This window comes from Buteo buteo, chromosome 12, assembly GCF_964188355.1.
Source record: "Buteo buteo chromosome 12, bButBut1.hap1.1, whole genome shotgun sequence".
NCBI lineage: Eukaryota > Metazoa > Chordata > Aves > Accipitriformes > Accipitridae > Buteo > Buteo buteo.
In genome coordinates this window covers 42,770,751-42,792,211 of record NC_134182.1, presented here as the reverse complement: position 1 = coordinate 42,792,211, position 21,461 = coordinate 42,770,751, and the positions used below count along the sequence as shown (strand labels likewise).

Here is a 21,461-nt window from a genome sequence, read left to right as displayed (position 1 = left end):
CTCCTTGCAAAGAAACTGAGACCTCTAGTTCACTTCCCAGAGAGTTATAGGTTTTGCCTCCATTTTCTGAACCTCACAATTATGTAAAACACTTATTTCACTTCAGATCAAAACTAATGTAATATTCCTCAGAGTATTGTGAAGCCAGAAAAAATGGTTTAAAAAAGAGCTCACAACACAATGTTTCATTGCAGTTTAACCATTCTCCTTTCTTTGCAACTCTCTTCCCCTCTTGCAGAATAAACTTGAAAGCAATGTTAGAATTAAAGTTTACTCCAAACAGGAAACTTGAAGCAAGATTTCCATGGGCCCACAACTGAGATCATCCTGCTCTTCTTAGCAGTGCTGAACCAGGGTAGATCTGCCATGAACTTTTCAAGGAGATTTGAATATACACACCATCACAACAATATACAGGGTTTTTCTACATCAGAAGTCATTAACTCTAGAAGACCCTTTCCTCTCTAACTGGGAATACTTCCCTCATTTAAAAAGGAATTTGCAATTCTCTGATATCAATTAATAATGCAAACTGCTGCACAAGCCAGGTCAATATAGCAATCAAAACCAAATGTGCATTATTTCTTGTTGCTTAGATTTAACCCAAACCAGATGTTCTTGGCTTCCTGAGGCATGCCAACTTCCCTATACCACTCCTCTCTCCAATATCATCCTATTCCGAGATAAGCAAGCAGTCCTGGTTTAAGCTTGTTTGAGATGTTCTTGATATAAACACCAGACATTTTAAAAACCCCACCCAAGTGTCAAGATCACAATGCCAGATTAATGACACGTTCAAGAGCAGACTGACCTGTAGGATAGGAAAACTGGGTGCCTGCTTAAGTCACTGTAATTCAATGGCTGTATGATCTCCCATAATACCATAATGGGAAGAGTAATGGAAGAAACAATCAGGTTGAGAACAGTTTCCAAACTCTCTTCTGGTGTAGAAGGAATTTCTGGAGAACTTGGATCAAGACAACCTGACCTTTGACACTTGTAAACAAAAGAGAGGTAGTCCACACAGGAGAAGAATTCACCCAAGACATCTCTGGAAATGGACCTTGGACCCCAACACAAAATAAAAGCTCATTTGAGAAGACAGAGCTGTACATTTGGTGCTGTTCCTCTAGACAGACAGCATATAGTCACATCCATAATCTGCAAAATGGAACCTGCTGATATTCAATACTTTAGAAAATGTGATCCTGACTCTCTGCTGTCATGAAATTGTAGAAGAAATAGGGCTTTTTATGTCTAATTGTTGTCTGCGCCTTTTGCCCCTATATTGTAACAAATATTTTGTCATTAAGAATATTCTAAAATCAATTTGCAAAAATATGAAACAAATTAAGGTGGCCTTTTAACTGTTTTATTCTGGGGATTGTTTGTTTGTTTGTTTTTAAAAACAGAATTTATTTTTACCTTCCCCCCCCCCCCCCCCCCAAGACTGTAAAGAACCATTTACATTACCCTAACACATCTGTTTCTCTGCAAGGCAGCTGATGTGGCCAGCTGGTATTCTGTGTATCACAGCAGCAAAACAGTCCAGAGGACATAGAAGGGGTTGATTTGCCAAATCTTACATTTCTCACTCAGGTAATGCCTCTCGCTAAAGTCAGCATTGCCAGCATTGCCTGGCAAGTCTGCAGGAATAAGCCCTCTTCAGATATCAAAACCAGACACCCTCCGCCCCATCCTGTGTCCCCCTCCCCCCCAAATTCTTGCTAGATTAATTCATTTTCTTATATTTTAACAAACATCAAAAAATTCCAGACAAATATGAACTGAATTTTCTGGGCTCAGCCATAGCTACAAAGTGTCAAACTGAGACCCTTAATCAGGAACCACAAATCCTATCTTCATCCACTCTGCCTGTGCGGTCACTGCTGTAAATGAGGTTTTGAAGAAACCCTAGCAAGTCAGACCAGGACAAAGAATATATACACAATAAATCCTACTATAATCATCCAAAGTGGCCTGAAGTCTGTTTTTTGGTTTTATCTTTATTTTGTCAGTTTCTGCTAGAATTTAGCTAACATTCTGTGCAATATCTACAGTTTTATACAGCTAGAACTATGCTTAGATAGAAACTGCTACTTATCCAAGCTGAATAATAAACAAGAAGGAAAATATGCCTGCTGAAATAGTTTGCAAAAGTTCCACTGACATTTTGAAATCTTCCTGCCAGTCTTAGAGCTGGTTAAAAAGGGCTGAAGCATTTGAAATGTCTGTTTTCATTCCATTATTTTTTTAATCAAAATTTGGAAGAACAATACAAATGCTCATGGAAACACTGAACCATGGAATAATTCAATGAGCTGTGTTTAACACTTACTGAATAAAGGCTATCAATTGAAACCAAAAAAACAACATTCATTTTAAAGACAAAAAAAAGGAGAATTTTAACACTAAACTAGTGAATTTTCCATTAAAAATTTCCATGGAGACAAAGTGTGGCTAACCCCTAAATACACAGAGTCATCTGAAATCAGTACTACTTTCCCATAGGGATTCATCTTGACTACTTACACTGAAATAAAACTGTGGTGCTCGTATCCATAGTGAGATCAACAGCCTAAAACTCCACTACACCTGACTGACTGAAAAAAGCCAGACAGCTAAGGTACTCGTCAGAGCTTCTGTCAAATGCTAAGTGTAAAACATTGGCAACTTGCTTCTTGACAACTGTTGAAGACCTAGACGATGCCTGGAGTCATTGTTTTGAAATGCCTTGCTATTACATCAAGAAACAGTCATATGAAAAAGAGCAGGGTCTTTAAATGACCTTTCAAGGTGCTACACATTCAACATGTTAAAACTTTACCATGTAGACTTTGAAACAAATAAGCTGGTAGAGAAAGCAAGGCAGCTGTGCCTTGAAGCCTCCTTTTCCCTGCCAGAGTCCAACAAGGCCAAGAAAATATACAAGTATTGCTGGCAGTTGAAGTACTGGAATGGAAAACAACCTCTGGAAGATACTGTAAAATACAAAGATATCAAGAAATCTGAAACAGGACAGATTAGAGGCATGTCCTCATACATAGGGGGGTGGAAGGGGGCGTGTGTGTGTGTATGTACACACACACACATATGCTTTCACTCAGAAGTTATTGTAGAACCGTTACAGACTGTGAGAAGTCAGATTGTGACTGGGGAATCCTCTTGTCACAAAACAGAAACCTCTTGGACTGTAGATACTCCTAGAGAGAAGAGGGGAGGGATGGCAGAGTCTGATCCGGTAAACAGCATGGGCTATTTCCTTAAATCTACCCAGAAACATTCAGATATGTGCTGTCCTGCAAAGGACCACACTCCTCTAAGGCATACATGCAATCTCTGGGAAGATCCTATCTAACAAAAAGGTTAGTGTAAACCAGGTGCAGGCACATTCCTTTAACAGCCAGGGAACAGGGATGACCACTCCAGTGATGGTCATGCCGCAGAGGAAATGACTCATCCTCCAGAGTTCTTTTGCTATTGCCTACTGAGATTGCTGCCTAAGACCAGGTTCCTAGAATTTTGCCCCGGGAAGCATGTACACAATCATGCAGAGCGACAAAGCCAAGACAGGATCTGTGATTTTAAGCCCCCCTATTTTGTCTTAGGCATCCTCGAGGCTTCTAATACAGAAGCAAACATAAATTGATTTATAAAGAAACATAAATCAGTTCATTGGCATTTCAATGGAACAATGGCTTATTTCTGAGGGTTTTCCAAAAAAAATGCTACTATGCACCAGATGGGCATTTGTTGTTGTGTTTGGTTTTGGTTTGGTTTGTTTCTTCCAATCTTCTTATTTTTGTTTAAGATTTTATTTCCTAGTTTCTCACTTTACTGCACTGGCGTTTGCAACATACATTAGCTCTTCCAGAAAGGTAACCTGGAATAACAACTCCAAAGTGCACGGACCCTCAAAAGCTTTGACTACTGACATTCAGGAATGATGAATGAAGTACTAGGTGCATCTAACAAACGCACTCATGTACTGTGGCTGACGAATTAATGCACTGATGATTAATAGGGAGAGGGAGGTGGGTAGCATGCATGCTTGTTACCACAGCAGTAAATGGATTTAACTTTAAGCATGTGTTTAAATGTGCTGACTTCATGCTGTGCCTAAGAGGGATGGACTTCTGTTAAATACATGCATCAAGCGCTTGGCTTTAGTAGGCCTTGAAGGCTGGGCTCAGTAAAAGGATTTAGTCCGAGCTCCTACAGACTTCACTGGAAAGTAAGAAGCCTAAATACTCTGTTTAATCTGGTTCTGCACTCACTACTCCAGCAAACAAAAGCGATGCACCCTATCAGCTAGCTGCTCTCAGGACTACAGGTAGTCTATCAGTCCCCTGTGCTGTGCAGAAGAGCTTGTGGGAGACTTTCCAGCTGTTAACTGCAGCAGAGGGCCTAAGGCTGGCATGCAGCCCCATGATGTCACCTCCACGGCAGGCTGGAAAGCTGCTGACATTACTGGGTCAGGGCTAGGAGTGCAGAACCATCTGCACTGCTACCAAGAACTGGGAACAGCAGTGTGAAGACAGCCATATAACCAAGTCTCACTTCAGAGTGACTCTATAGTAATAACAACTTAAATAACACTTATCACTGCTAAACCTTAGGTGCTTTACAAAGAGGAGAAACATGGTTAATGTCATTCCAGAGACAGGGAAGATGTGAATGGCTCCTGTATCCCAGTCCTTTCTTACATTTGCCAAGCAGGCAAAGAGCAATAACATGCTGAAAGACTTCAGAGATGTTAGTAAAAAGAATGAAGTGATTTTAAAAAGCTTTATGAAATTCTTGAGTACAGGTTTGAATGAGCATCCAAAAATCAGACAGAGGTTTTTTCCCTGGAGAGAAAGGAGAAACAGGTTTAATGCTCTTTATTCAATATGGGAGGGGAAGACAAAGGATGACCCTGTCTTTTCACACCAGAGAGACTCAGGCAGCTTTTATTGTGAAGGAAACACTCTCTATTTCTGCCCAACTCTCCTGAGGACTCTCCCATCACAGCAACAGAAACTGATGTCTATCATTTATTTTATCACACACAGGAACTTTTTTTAATATAACAGAAACAATCTGGCCTAATTTCTAAAAGGAAATGAAAACTCACTGAATGCACTGTTCTGCAATACTAGTCTCTGATCGGCATCTATGTGAGGCTGCTGGAGTGGGAGCCAAGCTCAGCAGGGGATGCAAGCAAGGAACACCTGTTCTAGGTCACCCAGTAGAGGTGTTCTCAGCTCCTTTTTTCCAAGTTTACCGTGCTGTGAAATGAGATGCACCTCTGGTAATGATCTGTTTCCCTCCTCTCCTTCCAGTGCTGAAAGGAGATGAGAGCCTGCTTACAAAAGACTTTTCCAGCATGCTATGTTATTTGCTTTACAGGCCAGCATAAACACCAGCGAAGCTTCACTCCACCATATGGTGTATAAACCCAGAGCAAGAGACAACCCTTGTCCTGAAGAGTTCACACTCCAAACAGAGCAGGCATACACATGGAAGGAAGGAGGAGTAATCATTACTCCTTCTGTTACAAGGAAAAAAAATCTTTGGTCAGGGAAAACAACTCTCTAATCCTTGATTGCTGTGTTTATGCTTACAAAAACAAGCTGTGCTTTTCCTTCAGAAGAAATACTTAAAAGTTTCCAGCTAAACAGAAGTGTTCGCAAGACTTCTGAAAGGCAGATATGGCAGAAGTAACGGTAGAATTCAAGTTTGTCCAGTCCCAGGCTAGTGTAGTGCCTCACCCATAAGGCATTGCATCTGGCATCCTGCATTAAATACAGTAGGGTCTGGTGGGATAGTTTATGAAGAAACACATGACAACACCCTACAGTCTAGTGAGCTTTCCCTCTTCAGTTGCATATACTCTACATCAGTATTGGGATTCAGCAGTCTTCAGATGATAGGTGCTTCCCCATTCAGAAGTGTTGAGGTCCAATTGCCTTTACCCACCTCTTTGGTTTTCTAGCTCCCTCAGACATCCCATCGGGTTTGGTAAAATGCTCCAAATTCTGTTACAGTTTCTGATACAAAGCTCCTGGCCCCTGAATTTCACTGCCGAGAGACCTATTCTGAAACAAAGGCTAAAAATAGTGGTAAGACTTCATTGCCATTGAACATCTGCTCAGGTCTCTCCCTAGTCATGCCATTACCTGTCAATCGTCAAACTTCAGGTGTCACAATTTTAACAGCCTCACTGCAGAAAGCAGCACAAATCAAAGGAAGCAGGGCCTCTTAGCTGCAAGCCTTCAAGCACACTAACTACAGATAAGCATCTTAATAATCACACCCTACAGCTACAGGCAGAGGTCATAGCATCTTGTCAGGCCTCAGGTTTTGTCCTGGATGTGAGTGTGTGACCCTTAGCTTTGTGGCTGGGACATCACAGGCCTGAAATCAGCTAGCACAAAGGCAGAGGCCTCTTGAGCACCGTTTTTAGGTTCAATCTGCACACACACTTGCACTGAAATAATGCCAGCAGCTTGAGTGCTCCCCCCGCCCCCCCCCGACAGTACATGTTTGGTTGTCGATGTTTCTGTTTAGATCGAGGAAGTAAAAGGAGCTCCTATTCTGAAACACCCATCTCTTGTCCGCCAACACTTGTAGCTAAACAACAAAACCTTTGAGGTGAAACCTAAGCAGTTATTTTGGTTTCCATTTGTGCCTGAAGGCAGTCCTTAACAAGTATCATCTTAAATCCATTTCAGGAGGTGAATAGCAACTGGAATAATAGCAGACAAAATTCTGTGGAATTAGATTTTGTCATAACAGCAACCATTTATGGTTTGACTTGAGTTTACTTCTTTGTGAGGGAGCAAAGGAAGGAAAATGGCATGCTACAGCTCTGGAATGTCTTGCCTCTGTTCATGTCTATGAGATTTATAGCATTTAAGCAGCACTTAAAAAAAAAAAATCTCAGGAGCACCTTCCTTGAGCTAACACTCATGTATCCCCCACAAGCTGAACAGGAGAATTTCCTCACAGGCCATTACAGCATGCCAGCATGACCTGAACCCACACAACAAGACGTGTTTGGGATAAGTTTCCTTCTGAAACTCAGTTTAAATTGAAATCACATTTTCAACAGAGAAACATTTCAATAAAACAAAACATTTTGTTTCAAATGCACTGTTTCAAAGTGCTCTGTTTCAACTTCATGTTAAATGGGATTTCACTATTAGAGGTGTACATGCGTGCAGAGATTATAGCACATATTTTCTAGTTAATTTCAGCACTGTCACAGGAAAAAAGTCCGCATATTCACAAGTTACTTTGATGTTCCCAAATGAAATCTTTTCAAAACTTCAATTCTGTGATTCTGCTCCCACCTCCAATTTATTGGTCTCCTTTGTGAATCCCTACTTTCCAAACCATAGAAACATACTGTTTGTAATATGCCTACCACGCTTAAGGGTATTATAAAACAGCCCATGTAGCAATATTAGAGTGAAATAATCTCTGCACATTTAACTCTAAGGATGACCTTTGTTAGCAAAAACATTCACTGCCTATTATACTTGCAGCATAAAGCATTTAAGAGCAATTTCTTTTAGAAACAAACCTGAAATCATATGCCCTGGAGCTCCCACAGAGCAATACCTCAACTAATAATATACAGGTCAAGGGCCTAGAAAAGTGCTCATTAAATTTACTCTGCAGTTTCATAAAGCCTCTATTGATACAATAGTGAATGCACTTTAATTGCCTGCAGAGTTAGAAACACTGGTAACTAGCAGAGCCTTAATTGTGCAGCCCAGAACAAAGTTGCAATTGAAAAAACCCTCCTTTAGCAGTGAATTACATTCCCTTTAAATAATAAAAAAAAACCTTCAGTGAAGGGCATCATTAGTTTTTACTACAAACTTGTAGTGCTTTCTTGATTTTCTAACTTTTTCTTTCTCCATATTTAAAGATCAAATCCACCCACTGTTGTTTAACTCAAAGGTGCAAATTCCTTCAGTTTCAAATAGCCACAGGAAGAAAACCAGGATACCTAGATGTAGTGAATTTGTGCCAGTACCCACATCCTTTTGTCAAATGCAAAGCCTGTCGAGGTTAAGAGGCCAAATTCTCCTTTTTAGCTGACTTCAATGGCTCCTGCACCCTTGCAACCAGAAGTGTAAGACCAGAGGGACTATTTCTTGCCAGAATGGTAGGCCTGTTCCCCACCTGTCACCTCACCAATCATCCCAAGCCATTTATCAATGGCTACCACCAAGATAACTGCTTCATTACAAGATAACCAGTTCTCTGATCTGCCTATGCAAGACTTTCTCTTTCCCCAAGTTGCTGTCAGGTGCAATAAGCCATTGCATCCATTCACTTCCATATTTACCATTTCAAGAAGCCCCTTTCCACAGCCAAGGACTGGCTTGGCCCAACTGCTGGCCAGCAGCTCTCCTCTGGTTTCCAAAATCTGGAATGGCTAACTGCCTGGCAGTGTGCTTAACCACCTTGAGATCTTCCCAGCCAAGAGTGGGTTTGGAGCACCAGCATCTCAGGTGAGGAGGGCCTGGTATCTACTAGCACTGGATAGAACCTTAGTTTACAAGGGTAAGCCTGGTTTAGGCACTGCATATACCTCCCAAATGCAGTTGCTTCCCCAAACTGCCCTGACCCAACATGTCCCCTTTCAGCTGAAAGGCACTCCTTTTTATAAGCATAACTCCCCTAGCCCTGAAGGAACAGGGCGTAATGCAGGAAGACATCCATTACGAACTAGATACACATGGCAAATAAAAATGAGTTTCAATCAATGCTAATCTAAGGCAAGTCTAACACCCTGCCACAGAAATGTTCTCCCAGGCCACGTGTGGGTACATCCATTGTCTTGCTTTCTTGCAGAAGAAGCATCACATGTTTCTCGCTAAGCGACATAAGGCGCATATGAATATCAGCTAGTGATGCTTCTTGCTCTTCCAGTCAAGAGCTACCCAGGAAGACCTGTTTTACGCTGTCACTGCAGCCCTGCAGTTTTCACCTCCTTTCCAGTTTTGAGACTGAGAGTTACTAGTGCAAGAGGTCATTAGTGTTTTTTCCTCTTCTGGGAGCATTTTAGAAAACGAACAAAGACTTATTTTAATTCCCATCCTGGCTTCCCTCCGAGATACTCTTTTTGCACTGAAGAACTTGGCAGCAGCCCTCCAGTCAACAGAGTAGGACTGACTTCCTGCCTCTAAACTCTGCCTTGTAAATTATTTCCTCTATTGTATATTCCCTTTCCTGACAATGCTTGGTGTGCAACCTGCTCTGTGCACATCTGCATGCATACACGTTCATAAAGCAGCATTTAATACTTTCTCCCTCTTTCAGTTCTTCAAAGCCCTAACATGGGAACAGGAGTAAATCCCTTTTTAAGAGCTCCCCAACTCCACCAGCCATTACTTGCTAATTCTTCTTCAAGCAGTGGGAAAGCACTGCAGCATACACTCCCCAGGCATTAACAGGTGCAAATGAAAGCAATACACAGTGTTCATACCACTAAAGCCTGATGTGGGACAACTTCACATAGGAAATTGGTGGTATGCTGAGACTAATAGCTGAAGAAGAAATAATTTTTTTTTTTTTAGTATTAGCACTAGTGGAAGCTGAGGATGCTCAGTTCCCATTGCATTTGTGGTCCTAAGCCCTATATTATTGGTGTTACAAGATGAGGTTTTTACGTTTAGCAGAGAGTAAACTATAGTTCTTGGTGCCTCCAACTACTAAAGGTACACTGATGTCAGCAATAGTGAAACTACTTTTAAACTCTCATCATTAATTATCTGCCACCCAATTAAGATATTCTGGTCAGTCAGATAAAAAGTAGAAAGTGTGCAACCACACGATAACACCTGTAGCAATGTAAGTTGTCAACTTTCAGATTGGGACTGGAGATACATTAATCTTTATTTTCTGCCTTAATGCCTCTTTTGTAAATGAAGGCACATTAAAAAATTCTAGTATTAAAAGCTAAAGAGAGGAAACCGATCATGGCAACAGGAATTTAGTCTTTCATGCTATGTTAAAACATACTGTTCACTTACTGTAAAGTCACACCTAAATGTGTCCAATTGTTTTTGAAGTCCTTATTGTAATCACTGACAGCTTTATTCAGTTACTGCATACTTTTGGCCTCTGCTAGCATACTGCACAGAGACCTCTGCAATGGAGAACAAAGGCACCTCATTTACCTGCAGAGCAGACAGTCCAGCCCGCCCTGAGAGATGATGTCTTTCTGAGGCACTGGAAAGCTCAGAGCGCTTGGCTGACAGCAAGACCATTGTAACAATTTAAGTGAATAGCCTTGCTGCAAGGAGTTGGACAGAAGCAATTTGGGGGTAGGATATGCCTTTGTGTTCTGTGGTTACACAGCACCTAGAGCAAGTCAGTCCGTAATTGTGACTACAGTACAAAGGCCAAGCAAGAAAGAATATCAGCAGAAAGTGGGGGTGTATGTGTCTTGTCCCCAAAAGGGGCCTTTGTCTAATTTGAGTCAGGCAACAGAGACAGATAGTGACAAGTTCTGATAATTAAACATTATTTATAACCAGAATACCTCCTTGACACTCAGAACTGGAGGACCCAGTTGCTAAACAGCTGCCCAGGACACATCCACATCTTTAGCCTCCTAAAGAATGCTTTCAAGAGTAGCCTCCTCCTGAAATCTCAAGTCCAAGCAGTCACAACTGATTCCGAGGGCTGGAAAGAAGAAGGGTTTTAAATCCACATTGGATTCTATAGAGGAGAGATTACCTTGTCCAAAAGAACACAGAGGAACAAGCCCAGCTTCTCTCAGGGCCAGTGTGATGTCACAGCCTTAAGAACATTCCTTTAGAAGCAATGCCCTGTCCCTAGGTGTGCCTGGCCTTTGCAGGCTTCAATATTCAGGGCTGCCATTTAGCACCTTCTGCAGCAGCGGAGGTCACCTGGATGTCCCTGCATGGTTTCGCTCTCTTTTGCTTAGGTAATGCAGTAACAACACAGCCTCAGTGCCCTCTGTATGGAAGGGGGGATTCCTTCCCCCCAGAGAGGAACATTCAAATGAAAGAAAAACATTATTTAAAAGGTACAGATATTGAAAAGCCAACTTCAGAGAAATAAATTAGTAACTCTCCAAGACAAGCAAGCTAAGAGACAAATTCATCAAATACTTCCAGCCAGCTGAGCTTTGTCATACTGGAGATGCTGGCACCTTATCCCCCAGCTAAGCATATAAACAGCATGCTGTCTCCAAACCTTAAGAGCACTCATTCCAGCCATTCCCCTGTTCTGTCGGGGTAGCTGCCAGTGGTCACATAGCCCAGGCCACATAACACCCTAAATTACACTCAGGACAGCCCTGTCTTAGTTAACTGGGTAATACGTAAATTAGTGGGGAGCAGGATTAAACTTCTGTCTGCAGCCCCTGATTTACACAGTGTTACCCTCTTGCTTCTGAAATAAACCCAGCCACTGTTAGCAGCTTTACCAGAAGCCAGCCACTAATCCTCAGTCTGGGGTGTGCAGTCAGCAAAACTTTCAAATAAAAAATAGTATTAGCCATCCACAGAGAGGGCACAAGCAAGCTTGAAATTTACATGCAGTATCATTCTGCCCTAAGCTAGAGGGTCTCATCTGCATTCCATAGTTTAATAAAACAAATGCTTTGCCCAACCAAACTCCTCCTGTGTCTGGCCCATTTTTGACTGATAAATGGAAATCACTGTATTCTTCCAACAAGCAAAACTCCTTTTTGTCCTCATTGCTCCTTACTGACACATGGGCCCCTGCCTACTGAGCCCAGCTCCCCAAGGGTGCTGCAGGCACCCTGCAAGGATGAGCAGGAGACAGCCTTCCCAGTTTCCTCCCCCCTGAAGTACATACCATCTCTTGCCCTGCACCACTTGGGGATCTGTGAGAATGTATGCTGCAGCTCCTAACCACCTGTGGAGACATGATTAAATGGGGTAGGCTTGGCCTTATGGTCTCAAGGCAGTGGGTGCAATACCCCTGGTCTCTCTCCAGCATGCTGTTATTTTCCATCCCTGACGACAGATATACGCTCTGACACTTTTATCATCTTGAGGGCATCTGGCATTGTCCAGCTAGGTTTCCCATTAGTCTTTAGAGCCACCAAACCAGCAGAAAAGCCAAGATGGTAGCAAAACACAATGAAAGCACTATTCCTGAGAAACTAACAAAAGGGTGGGAGAGGGAGTTGCATTCACCAAAACAAACAAAAACATTCTCCTCTGCTAACCTGGTTCTCTATTTTTTATTTCTTTCACTCTTCTTTGAGGTAAAGACTGCACTCTGAAAACTGAGCAGTCCCGTGCAATTCCAGTCAATGGTTTTTACCATGTCCAGAAAATGACAACTCCACCTTTAACTAAAGGCCTCTGCATGGGATCGAGGAATCGAGCTTTGTTCTGACTGATACTTCCTTATGCATCAGATAGAAGATGGACCTTGCATTTGGACTTTCATTTGTTGGCTAATATGCCTGGGCAAATTCCAGACTGATACTTACCACAAGGGATTTAAAAGGGCCTCCTGTGTGTAATTGACTCTCTTGCCTCTAAAAACTCATATTGAAAATACCAAGGAAGAAAAACAAAATAAAATCCCCAAAGACCTCCCCTGGACTGTTTCATACCTCACGCTTGAAAAGAACTGTGCCAACCTAGAATTTTGATTCTTTTTTAAATGGAGATTTTGCTCCACCTGATCCAGCCGAGATCACTTTTATGTGACTGCAAGCCTTCCCAAAATGTGCTTTAAAATGGAAAAGCTGAAAGATACCCTGCAACAAAAACATCTTTACAAGTCTCTCCCACACGTTCTTCTGTTTTCTTTCGTTAAATGAAAAAATCAATTACTTTTTGATAGAGAGGAAAGAATTGCAGTAAGTACCAGGAAAGCCTAGAGACTCACTTTAAAAAACGAAATTTAAGCACTTCTGGCAATTTTACTTTGGAAACCTAAACCAGCAATTCCTTGAGTCCCATGGAAAAGGAGGTATAAGAGCATATACAGTCACACCTGTGCTCTGATATTGGAAAGCACAAACAATTGAGCAAAAGGCAGAATACAACAGAACCTATGCAGTTTAATTTCTGAGACCCCTTGCATTTTTTCTGGGGCTGCAAACCTTGAAGCCTGCCACCTTTCAGGAAGCTGAAAGCTAGGGAAAACAGAAGTCCCTCAAAGCACAACAGACCACCTGCAGTCCAGGATGTGGATTCCAAAGTGCCCAGTTTTCAAAGCATAGGTAGAAGCTCTGAGGCTGTTTTAGCTGTACATGTGACTCCTTTAAACAAAACAAAAACCCCCAAACCCCAGCCAGCGTTCAAACAGTGAGGTCTAATTTGGTGTTGATAGATTTGACAAGTAGTATCACTTAATGCTGAAAAGTGAGATGTATTTAAGTGTGTCTCAGACTAAGGACAAGAGGAAATCAGCAGTTACGTATGTCTTCATTTCTAACCTTCCCTCATTTTCTCCCCCTTGAAATGCTGTAGCAGATTTTACACCTCCAGGGGAAAAAATGAGTATAATTACCACAGTTAAGCAATATGGGCTCAAGCAAAAAGCTCTGCCTATTCCCAGAGGGAGTCAGTTTATACCAGAGAGATATGCATTATGGCATTCAGAGACATAAAACAGTGACATTTCCTAAAGGGGACAAGCGCACAGAACACTTTCTGCCACGCATTCAGTATTTGAATATGAAGGCAGCATAGTCTGCAAAAAGCACTTTTAACTGGCAACCTCACAAAAATTACAGCACTGGGCAAGACAAAAAATCCCAGTATCCCATTTTCAGCAGCTGGCACTCAGTGTTAGAAAACACAACGTGAGCACAGGAGTACTAAGCGCTCTTCCCTCCCTGCTTCTGGCAGTTGCAGGAGTCAAGTCTTGCTGAGTTACAGCACTGAAGCTGTGATGCACTTCTAGAAAAGGCAAAGGTTTTGATCCCTTGTTTCTTCCCAAAAAGTGACCTATTTAAGGTGAAAAGTGTTTTCTTTCTTCTAGAGTTTTCACTGCTCGATAAAACTGACGTGTATTTAGCTGCCTCATTCCTAGGAGTCTTTAAATATTAAATAAAGATTGGGACCTATGCTAGTAGAAAATAGCTTTGCTCTATTAACCTATGAGAAACTGAACGAGTATCCCTAGCATGAAAACCTACAGTAAAATTTTTGCTAGCTAGGGTGATAAAAAAGCTTATTAGATAGTTCAATGTCTAGGCTCTATCTGTCCTGATCTTCAAATACCTATATTCATAACTTAGGAGTCAAAGTCTGACTGACTTTTCTGACTGTTCATTTTTGGCCTTTTCTTGCTGGGTATGTAGCTATCTGCTTCAGCTATGCTCTTAATTGAGTTTTCCACCCTGGACTACCTCCAGATTGTCCTTGAAAACTGATAGTTCATAGAACAGGACAGGTATTGTTTATAGGGAACATGGGATATTTGCGGATTATTTACACGTTGCATAGGAAGGTTTTGTTACGGAGCTACATAAGAAAATAAAGAAATGGCAAACCCTCTCAGGCTGTCAAGCCCCTTGCTTTGTTCCTTCTCCCATTAAATAGCCATTTCCGGAGAGCAATGAGTTTCGTGTTCAAGGCACTCACATCAAAGCAAGTGTGGGGCTGCCATGTTAAGTCACTGCTGATTGCCATTGGGGAAGCTTTTTGAAGATGACGCTCCAGACCTCTTTCCAAACCTGATCATTTCTGAAATACAGCACAGAGAGGAAACCCAAAGCACTGATTTCTAGTTTGCACATAGGGAAGAAAACCTTTTTTTTTTTTTCCCCCTGCTTGTTACCATCACTTCATTCCACAGCTTTCTGACTGTCTCACTTTGGCTGCAGATCTTCAAACAGACCTAACTTTCAGGTCTGAAGTCAATTAAGCAAATCATTTGGTGCACATTTTGTATAGGGCTATTTCCAGGACTGGAGCCCTTGTAACCTTAATTAAAGAGGGGACTGTAGTCTCGGTAAACAGTTTCATCTTTAAAAAGAACTTGGAAAAACAAACCCCACTACTACAAAGAAAAAACGCCTGTTTACCCAGAAGTAACTTCTTCAATTAGTGAAGCCTGCGATATAATTTTCAAAGCAGCCACTGAATGTCACTGCATCTAGGTTTGGATGTAGGATCTGGGTTTGAATTCTGGCTGCTTAGCTGCACTGCAAATCCATTTTCCCAGTCTGGAGGCATCATAGTAGTAGGCACTGCTGTGAAGTGTAAGTATTTTTGAAAGTTTCCTTACAGCTATTAAAACAAAAGAAAAGGAACAGGTATTTCATCTCTTATAACCTAGAAATAATAATTCTATCACCAGAAGAAAGCATATCAGGAAGGAATAATTTTTCTCTAAGAATTCTTTCCCAGGTCTTGCCTCCTGTGAACAAAACATAGGAAAATATTCCTGTCATTTGCTGACAACATGCAAATACATTTTTGCCAGTGAGCAAAGAGAACTTGAACCAAAAAATTAACTAATAAAATAAATGCCCTTCTTTTAAGGCATAAGGAAGTCTTTGTAAGTTTTGGAATATAACCTCTCATGTAAGCTCCAAAAACTGTCTCTCCATACAATCCTGTCCTTATTGAACAAGTATCAAGATCAAGTGACACAAAAGAGTTCTTATCATGTGCATCAGCCTTTGTGGACCACAGAAGACTGCTGGTAATCCCATGTTATACAACTTTGCCTTTCACTTACTCTGTAGGGGAACATGATGTACCTTTACTAGATAGGGAGAAAAGCAGGACATGGACAGATTTTCAAGTCTTTCTGGTGAGACTACCAGAAAGATTTTGGCTTCCCCCAAAAATAGTTTACTAAGTCAGTACACGGGAAAAGTAAAGCAGCACCTCAACCATTCCCTGTACAGAAGGTAGGTCTTCCCATAGAGGAATACAGCTGAATACACTGAGGCATGAAGAACTGCTCTGCACTCAAAGGTAATTCCTCCACTACCTCCTTCAGTGCAAGTCATTTCGTGCTCTATTCCCAACAACCATGACTTAGCAGAAGCAGCATCTTCAGCAATACCATGAATTATAAATGGCTTCGTTGTCCTTTGCCCGATTCCACCAGAGACTGAGTGCAGCAACTCACTACTGGCAATGAAGGATGCCAGCTGAAAGCCAGCTACTTCAGTGGAGAATCTCCCGCATTTTTTTGGCAACCATACTGGTTTCAGACAACAGGTGTGAGCACAACTGCCATATGCCTTTCACAACTAGCAGCACCATTGCTGTGGAGGAAACAGACTAGATAACAAAGCCAGCAGACCTGCTTCTTGTTCACTGTGCAGTGGACAAGCAGGCACAGACAGCTCCAGACCACTGGCTACTAGTCCTATTCTGGTCTGCATCCTACAGCAGATACAGAGTCCAAGGTGTTTACTGAAGACTCAAGAGCTTTGCCACATTATGGCACACATGATACACAAAATGTCATGTTACCACACTCACAAGCTCACCTTTAAAAGAGGGAAACGGATCCTCTGCACACGAGGCTTACTCAGCTTGGAAGCCCTAATACCAGTATAACAAACATCTGTGGTTAAGTACCACCGTCCTACTGAATCATTTTAGGCACACAAATCAAAACTTACACAGTGTGTGCTGGAGATGATGACGGAGCTAGAGATGAAGCTCAGACCATCATTCATACTGACTTGAAGAGCTGCTTCCCTGAAAAAAATCCACAAGAAACAAGTCAGGCCAGCTAGTCTATAATCCTCTACTAGATAATATCCTCTGGAACCTGGGCTCCTGATGCACAGAAAAGCCTTTTGTACAGGTTAATTCACATTGATAGTGCTTTCTTCCCTGTGCTCCAATGCACAACTGCCAATTAACCCAACAAGCACAAAAGACAATGTCAGAATTAAATGCATATAAGAACAACAGAATATAGTGAGATGACACAAACTCATTTTCCCACAGGCAAAGTAAATACTTGAGTATTTAGAAAACACATACATGCCAACTTCTCGTAGCACAGGTGCTGGGCAGAGTAAGTAGGTATCTTCCACTACAAAAGGCTTCTCATCTGGAAAAAAGAAATATTGGGATTTATTACCAGATCAGTAATACAGGCCTTAAAGGCCAAGCTTAAATAATGATTTTCCTTGCTCTTGATACACAAACAAGATCAAACACTGTTTGAGGGATAAAAAGCTACTGCACAGCAGTTGTTCTGAGGTAACTGTAGGCATGATTTTAGCTCATGGATTTACAGAGTAAACACAAGATAACAGCATAGACCCTGCATCTCAGGAAAAAAAAAAAAAAAAAAAAATTCAACACCTTGCATTTACTCTCCCCGCCCCTGAGAAAGATGGGGAAATGCAGCCGCTGACCCTCCTTTTTCATTTCTTTGCAGAGCCCTCATGAAAACTGTCTTGTTTTCAAGCTGCCATAGAGCTCTCTGTCATTCTCACTGTGAAATATCATTCCACAAAGCCCGTCTTGCTACCGCTCCTATGAAAGGGCTGAGGACTACCTGCCCCTGCAGAGCTGAACACCTCAGGGCAATCAGAAGCCCTGTACTGCCTGTCACCCACATCTTGTATGCAGAACCTTCATCATTCCTACAGCTGCTCAGTGCTGTTGAAATCTATCATGCTACACATCTGAGCCACAACAAAACTGAAGATACAAGGGTTTTGGAATGGTCAGGGTAAATTATCACAGCCGCTCTATACAGGAGACCAGATGGAGTTGCAACAGATTACATGTAATTGGAAATAGCTGAGTTAAGAAAATTGTATATTATGGGAAATTTTGCACTTCAAGGCAGACTTGTCTGAACCTAAATTAAACCTTCCAACCTGAATTATACTATGGTTTTAAAAGGGGAGCGAGAAAAATTATCAGTAGGCAATTGCCTGGGAAACAGGAACATTAGCTAATACTCTTGTAGACTTAAATCAGAACTTTATACCATCACTCTGGTGACCAGGCAGATGGGGATCCCAAGGAAGTTCTCAGCCCATTTGCCAGCTGACTAGAGATAGGGCAGATTGGCAAAAAATCAGGCAGACAGGCTGGGTGGTTTTTGTTTTTAGGACTGGAAACCACACATTCCCACAGAAGGAGTTGATTCTGCTGAATCAGCATTTTCCAGAAGCACGTCACTGCATCAGAAAGCTTTCTACCAGCTGTACTTCTAACAACCTCTAGGGCCTTCTATAGAGATGCTTATAGACCTGAAATGAGCTGTTACCAAGTGTTACCAAGTATTACCAGCTTCCTAAAATTTTCCAGTTAAAATTTTCATTTTGTTTGAAAGCCCTTCCTCTCCTGACAGATTCCTTCCCCTTCAGCTCAAACCCATAGGTTTCAAACCTCATCTTCAATCCAAATCATCAGTCTTATCTCTATATACCACAGGGTGGAAAAGACCTTCATTCTATGGGGCCATGTTGAAACAGGAGTACAATTCATCACCACCTTGCTTTGCTATTTGAAAGACAGACAGCAAACCTGGAGTCTCTAACCATCTAAAGTCTCTTCACAACTGCATAGCACACAATTTACTTCCCAGAGTGGACATGACACTGGCAACATGGAAGCAAGGTTACAGTGTTCAGGTCACCACTGACAGCAACAGGGAATGGAAAGGAGCAAGGATAAAATTTTAACCAAATTGTTAGCAATCTAATGAAGAGCTGAACTATTCTGACTGTCTGGTCTTTTGTTTTTGAGGAAACTTGTGCAAGTTACAATTCCATTTAAGGTGCCAGTAGAAAGAGGAAAAGCCATGAAGAGACACAAGCCAAAGAGAATGTGGCAACCTCCTCTGAAGTAATTTCTGCATCAGCTATGAGCCTTGTTCATTCTTCACTTGGCTGCCGAGATAAATTTGTTCACATGGATGGTGTCTAATAATGATTAGGGCAACAGCAAAAGAGCACTATTGATCTTGGCCCCATTCTCAGTGGTTAGCTCAGCAGGGTTCACTCAGAAGCAGAGTCACACAGCATATTTTACTGCAGTGGATGAGGCATAAAGATAAGATACAGACTGCGAGAGTTTGTCCCCTCATGCAGAAGCAGGACTCACCAAGTCAAGCATTCTTTCCCAAACATTCCTAAAAGAGAGGTTTCCACTGAATACAAAATTTTAGAAAGCAGTAATATTGCTCTAGTAATTCCTATCACACATTGTAATCCCTATTTCATACTGGTGTATTTCTTTGCTTTGGCAGCAGTATAAAAGATGATTTCCTTAGGCAGGTTAGGAAATGTTTATTTTTTACACTCCATTAAAAAAAATGAAATGGTAATGAGAAGTTGTAACCTTCCCTGAAGTTTTCCTTATGTTTCCAGCTTCCAGCAGATCCCATGCCTACATATACACACTGGAATTTTTGGGTTACCCACAGCAGTTATTTTGTTAAGGACTGTTTGACACAGGCAAACAGCTGAAAGTGAAACGTTTTAGCCAGCCGTAGGGTTTTCACAGGCAGGCTTTGCTTCTGCATCATGGCTCACCTACTTCAAGCTTCTGTGATCCCTCTAGATCCCTGCTTATGCTGCTGGCCTGGAAAGTACCATATTACTGCTGTTTTCCCACAGCCTCGGTGCAAGAATACATAACAAACATTTGCACTATGCTAAACATTAGGAGCAGATGTTTTTAGCACAGGGTATTCCTTTGCTAGCCCCATACTAACTAGAAGATTACTTTGTCATTGAAAGAGGCAGACAGACAATAGGCATTTCAAGCATGCACTGTAGTGATACACAATGCACATCCCTCACTTCTTATTGCCTACAGCACAGGCACTAGATTTATGATGAGCTTGCATCATATACAGGCACTCAGTTTTGCAATGGAGTTACCAAATCAAACCAGCAGCATTTCCCACTTTGCACAAGCAAAGCAGATGCACAGTGGTGGTGAATCTGGCCCTACAGTTCTGTTGTCACCCTGCTTTATGAAGATATCATTAACTCCCATAAATTTATGACATTGTCTCAGTGCACACATGCCACAAGAATGAAGACCAATGTCTTGTTTTCTCCTTTGCTAACACTGGCAGCAAAGGCCAAAGAATTCTCCATGCCAGCATTCACTAAAACAAAAGCTGGCTTAAATTTTGCCAGGCCTTTTACTTAGATCTCATTAGCTTTTTGTTTCTCTTTCTCTCCCTTCCCACCCCCAACTTGCACTAAAGTCTATGCCTCTAGAAAGTTTATCAGACTCAGAGTCCCAAGAGGGAACTCATGGCTGGCCAGGCTGGCTACAGGGAGAGATTATTTTGTTTGGAGAATGTTTGTGTTTCACCACAAAAATGAGTGACTATTTTCCTTTGCTCTAAACAAAAGAAGATCCATTTGGTTTGCATAACTCTGGCCATCTGACTCCTTCCTGGAAAACTTACATAGGGAAACCAAACAAAACAACGCTTCTCATCTGCTATTGCATCTCTATCTGCAGGATGCATTTGAAAGAACGCCGCTTTTCTTGTTGGCTACAGAAAAAACTTGCCGTATTCCTGTGCAGCAAGAGATGGGCCTGAATGCTCCCAAACTCTAGATCTCACGCCAAAATCTGAATTTTGTGGTTTGGACTCCTCTCAGCTGACTATACTAGTGGAAGAGCTGTGGAAGGTGGGGGGCCGAGCACTCAACTCTATGTCGCTGACTTTGCTGCCCAGGAAGCGATTTCTGTTCTCGGCTCGGCTGCTAGCTGGCTGTGTAACCATGAAGAAATCGCTTTGCCTCCTTTGCCAATTTTATAGAAAGGATGCACAAGCCTTGATTGCATCTCAGACACTAATCAAAGGAAGAGGTTGGACATCTTCAGGAAGTATTGCAATGCCTCACTTTTGAGAAAGTCTGCCCACAGTAATGGGCAGAATTTGCCCCTTACCTGTGCACCTCTAATCACTCCATCAAGCAAAATAAGGTTCTCACTGTATCAACCCCCTCCACACAGGACACAGCACATATAGGCAACTAAAACTAGTCAGTCTTGAGGCATAAGCCATTCAGAACAGTGTGCAGAAATGGAGAAGGGTCAAACATCTCACACAAATACATTTGTTTTCTGTGGATGCCCTTTCAACATGGTACTTTCTACTGCTCATATTCCTGTAATTTGCTACCCAGCATTCCTATACCTTTTAACAACTATCTGTAGCCTGTAAAATCTATTAGTCCCAGCATTAGTGAATAGTTTCTTTCGCCATTAGCAGGGTGTAACCTTTTGGCAAGCCAGGACTTGGAGTACTTCCCAACCATAATAATAAAAGCCTCAATATATGCATGATGTTTTAACACAGAAAAGCAAACCTCAATAAGAGAGAGGTACAAAAACCCAAAGAAGGTGACCAAGACAGATAGGAGTACTTTCTTTTAGTCATATAACCAAGCTAAAAATAACAGCATTTTCTTTGGGTAAGGGTTCATCCAAGAACCAATTGTCATACTGAAAACTGACTGCAAAGAT

General features: G+C 41.7%; 1 protein-coding gene across 2 annotated transcripts in view; it reads right to left on the bottom strand.

Moving 5' to 3' along the window:
- Nucleotides 1-21,461, bottom strand: part of ANTXR1 (ANTXR cell adhesion molecule 1) — a 113,077-nt gene that overhangs the window by 51,745 nt on the left and 39,871 nt on the right. For both annotated transcript variants that reach the window (XM_075043697.1, XM_075043699.1), the window contains exons 11-12: nucleotides 16,983-17,052; nucleotides 16,613-16,691 (exon numbers count right to left, since the gene is read on the bottom strand). In XM_075043697.1, the coding sequence (XP_074899798.1) occupies nucleotides 16,613-16,691; nucleotides 16,983-17,052 (149 nt within the window). The remainder of the gene's footprint in view (nucleotides 1-16,612; nucleotides 16,692-16,982; nucleotides 17,053-21,461) is intronic.